A 2934-nucleotide genomic window follows, 5' to 3' on the forward strand; every position below is an offset into this window, starting at 1 on the left:
TATACCTGTAGAAATGAGTGACTTTACTAACAATAAGGTAATGTGGTCGGCTCAGACCGCACAAGTGCAGTTTGTGGATTTGTTGAACACGGATAAAAGATGTTTTGGTTTGTTGGCATTTTTTTGGTCTCTACCGATATTTTTAGCATTCAGGCACCTTAGCTTGTTTCCCCACATTTCTTTATCACAAGCTTGCCATATTATACTTGTAGTCTGCAGTTGTCATCAATAAGATTTACTTGCTTTGCCCTGACCTAAAAACATTATAAGGTGCTACAAACCTCTTGTAGTGCATCCTCCATGGATGTTTCTGCAAGCTCCGCTACCACCACTTTGTACTCTTCAAGAACTGGATATTGTGAAGAAAGAAGAATGGCTCAAACTCTGCCAATATGCTATACATTTATTACTAATTAAGCATCATGGCTTTGTGCAGTGTGTATAAACTTCACTTAGCAGTTATCAAATATATTGATGCATCCTTTCCTTACCGACATTCTTGTCTTCATCCTTCACCACTCCTATGTCTGCTGCAGAGCAGAACTTTTCATACTGAGTTGGCAGTATGCCGCTGGTGAAACTGCCATGGAGCATCCTATATGGGAAAAATTACAATGTATCCAAATGTTTTTGGCCATGACCAATTTCACAAATAATAAAACAAGTAAAGCAAATTCTAATTCTTAGTACTCACATACCACAAACAGAGCGTTATGTTGCATAAATTGATATTTTCACATGTATTAGCAATAGTAGTACCATGTCATATCATGCAATTTGTTTTTTCAAATATACGTACCTATCGTTCACAAGGAAGCGGTTGTTTGGCAACTTGGGAGACGTGTTCCACCGCGCTGACCAAGGGCATGCTGTACACAGGAAGGTGCATATTCCTACGTGCCCATCCATGGCAAAATCTTCCTCCATGTGAACGCTGCCACGGCATGTTCGCAGATGTACCTCTGCGAGGGCAAGGAGGTCGTTGAGCTTTTTTGGAGTCAGCAGGACAATCTGTTGTGTGCTGTCCTCCTTCTGCATCTCCATTGATGGAAAAGATGGAGAAGCTCCACCCTCAGCCATCTGTCTGAAGGTGCTTGGAGAGTGGTGCTGTATGTAGAAGTTGAAAACTTCCTTCAGCACTGCAAAATTTCCTTCCTGGGATGACCTGGAAGGTCCAATGTTGGCCTTGATGGTGCGCAGCATGGTCATGAGCTGGTTCTTCTCCGCAAGATTCGGCGCAGTGAAAGTTACCTTGCCATCTTGTTTGGTAGAGGCCAGCTCTTCTGGTGACATACTGGCCCGCTTTTGCTTCAGCTTTGCACGATGGGCATCATTCCTGGCCTTCTTAGCCAGTGGAGCATCAGACGGCCTTGGCCTTCTCGGAAGTGCGTTTTGGCTGTGACATCGAAGGGGCTGACGAGGAGACTGCTGAGAGGTACATGCAGGTACAGCAGGTTGCTCCATGTTTCTGCTGGACCATTTGACGGTTTGAAATCAGGCGCGCTGTATGCCTCTGGGAAATACGTGTAAGTAGCCCCAGAATAATGTCTTCTAGGGTTACCCCTGAGCATGTACCAGCAGCCAGAAGAAACCACTGTATTTGGTCATGTCCCTTGTGGGCCAAGTTGTGACCCTGAGCACTCTTACCTAGGTCAACTTGGGGGCACTACACAGATCTAGAACGCAGAAATGGCGGGGACTAACACAAAGCTTTGGTGCATTGAAGTTACAGAAGAGCAGGAAATGGTAATTCGAGCACTTTATGGGCACAATGACTGGGATCTGATAGAGCATCCATACCCCACCCTTACCAATGACAGTCATGGCAGTGGATTGGCAGAAGGGAACCTGCAAGTTGAGCAACAAGATACGGCGATGGCAGGGAACCAGTCCTCCAGCAAAAGAACAGGTCGGAAGAGGAAAAACCAACGAGAACTTGGAGATAAAGATAGCCAGGTTAGTGGACTGCTAAAGTGCTAAATGACCCTAAATGACTGCGGCAAAGATTGTCTTGTACTTTATTTGCCATATATTTTTGTGCTTTGAAATGTTTCACATTCAAAAAGCAACCTTGTTCCAAGGTATATGAAGAGTAAATCAATGCAAAATCGTAACATGAATATGATATCTGTAAAAAGATATCAGTACTGTGTATGTTTCATAAATGTATGTATCAGTATAAATTGCACAGCAGTCCATTTTTCCATTTCATATGAAAAAACAACTGTCCCTAATGTTATATGTCTTATGTCCAGCCAACTTCAGGCCAAGCTGCGAACAGTACAGTTACAGCAACACAAGTCCAGTCAGCCCTTCAGGTTGGCCAAGCTGAGGACATGACAATGTCACAAAGTCAACCTGAGGTAAATGCAATTCTTGATTGTGTGTAGTGTATTATTCCTATTTCTGAGGCATTTGTGGTCGGCTTGATGTGTTTGTAAAAATCAGTTTGATTAAGCGGGTTTGTTGTAAAACATCGTCAATTAATTTCTTTTTTGTCATTATGCATTCCAGACAACAAGTTCCAGCAGCTCCAGTCATGATCAGCCTAGATCTGAGACAGAGTGTCTGGACTGTTTTTGTGACCCCTGTGTTACATCTCGGCCACAGAAATGGTTGGGGAGCGGAAACCCGCCTGGTGCAGGCAACTCGTCACTTCGTAGGGTATTTTACAAAAAGTACTGGAAGATGCTAAGTGACCGTTGTGCCTGGTACGACTCCAGGTATGTAGACAAGAAGACTAGAATGTGGCAAGCGTACAAGAATGGTTTAGATCAAAACAATTGCTGGGTTCCTGGTAGACACAGTCCTGACCAGCAGAGTGTCAGAGAAATTATGCCTGACTGTGTCTTGCGCCAGGTCCGCAAGCTGTATCCAAATCCATCTCATATCCCGTACATGGACCACAAGTTTTTCTGAAATCTAAAACAAATC

At 43.8% G+C, this 2934-nt stretch overlaps 3 protein-coding genes across 3 annotated transcripts in view; 2 read left to right on the forward strand and 1 right to left on the reverse strand.

Moving 5' to 3' along the window:
- The window catches only part of LOC118410964, a 5968-nt gene extending 5353 nt beyond the window's left edge, over nucleotides 1-615 (reverse strand). The window contains exons 1-2 of the mRNA XM_035812948.1: nucleotides 492-615; nucleotides 282-349 (exon numbers count right to left, since the gene is read on the reverse strand). Coding sequence (XP_035668841.1) covers nucleotides 282-349; nucleotides 492-594 — 171 coding nt within the window. The 5' untranslated portion in view covers nucleotides 595-615. The remainder of the gene's footprint in view (nucleotides 1-281; nucleotides 350-491) is intronic.
- LOC118410962 (zinc finger MIZ domain-containing protein 1-like) overlaps nucleotides 1-2934 on the forward strand; it is a gene marked incomplete in the record, with an annotated part of 128490 nt that overhangs the window by 93337 nt on the left and 32219 nt on the right.
- Nucleotides 1664-2927, forward strand: LOC118410965. Its single transcript, XM_035812949.1, has 3 exons — nucleotides 1664-1956; nucleotides 2256-2363; nucleotides 2515-2927. The coding sequence occupies exons 1-3, from the start codon at nucleotides 1690-1692 to the stop codon at nucleotides 2917-2919; spliced, it is 780 nt and encodes a 259-aa protein (XP_035668842.1). The 5' UTR covers nucleotides 1664-1689; the 3' UTR covers nucleotides 2920-2927.

This window comes from Branchiostoma floridae, chromosome 3, assembly GCF_000003815.2.
Source record: "Branchiostoma floridae strain S238N-H82 chromosome 3, Bfl_VNyyK, whole genome shotgun sequence".
NCBI classification, from domain to species: domain Eukaryota; kingdom Metazoa; phylum Chordata; class Leptocardii; order Amphioxiformes; family Branchiostomatidae; genus Branchiostoma; species Branchiostoma floridae.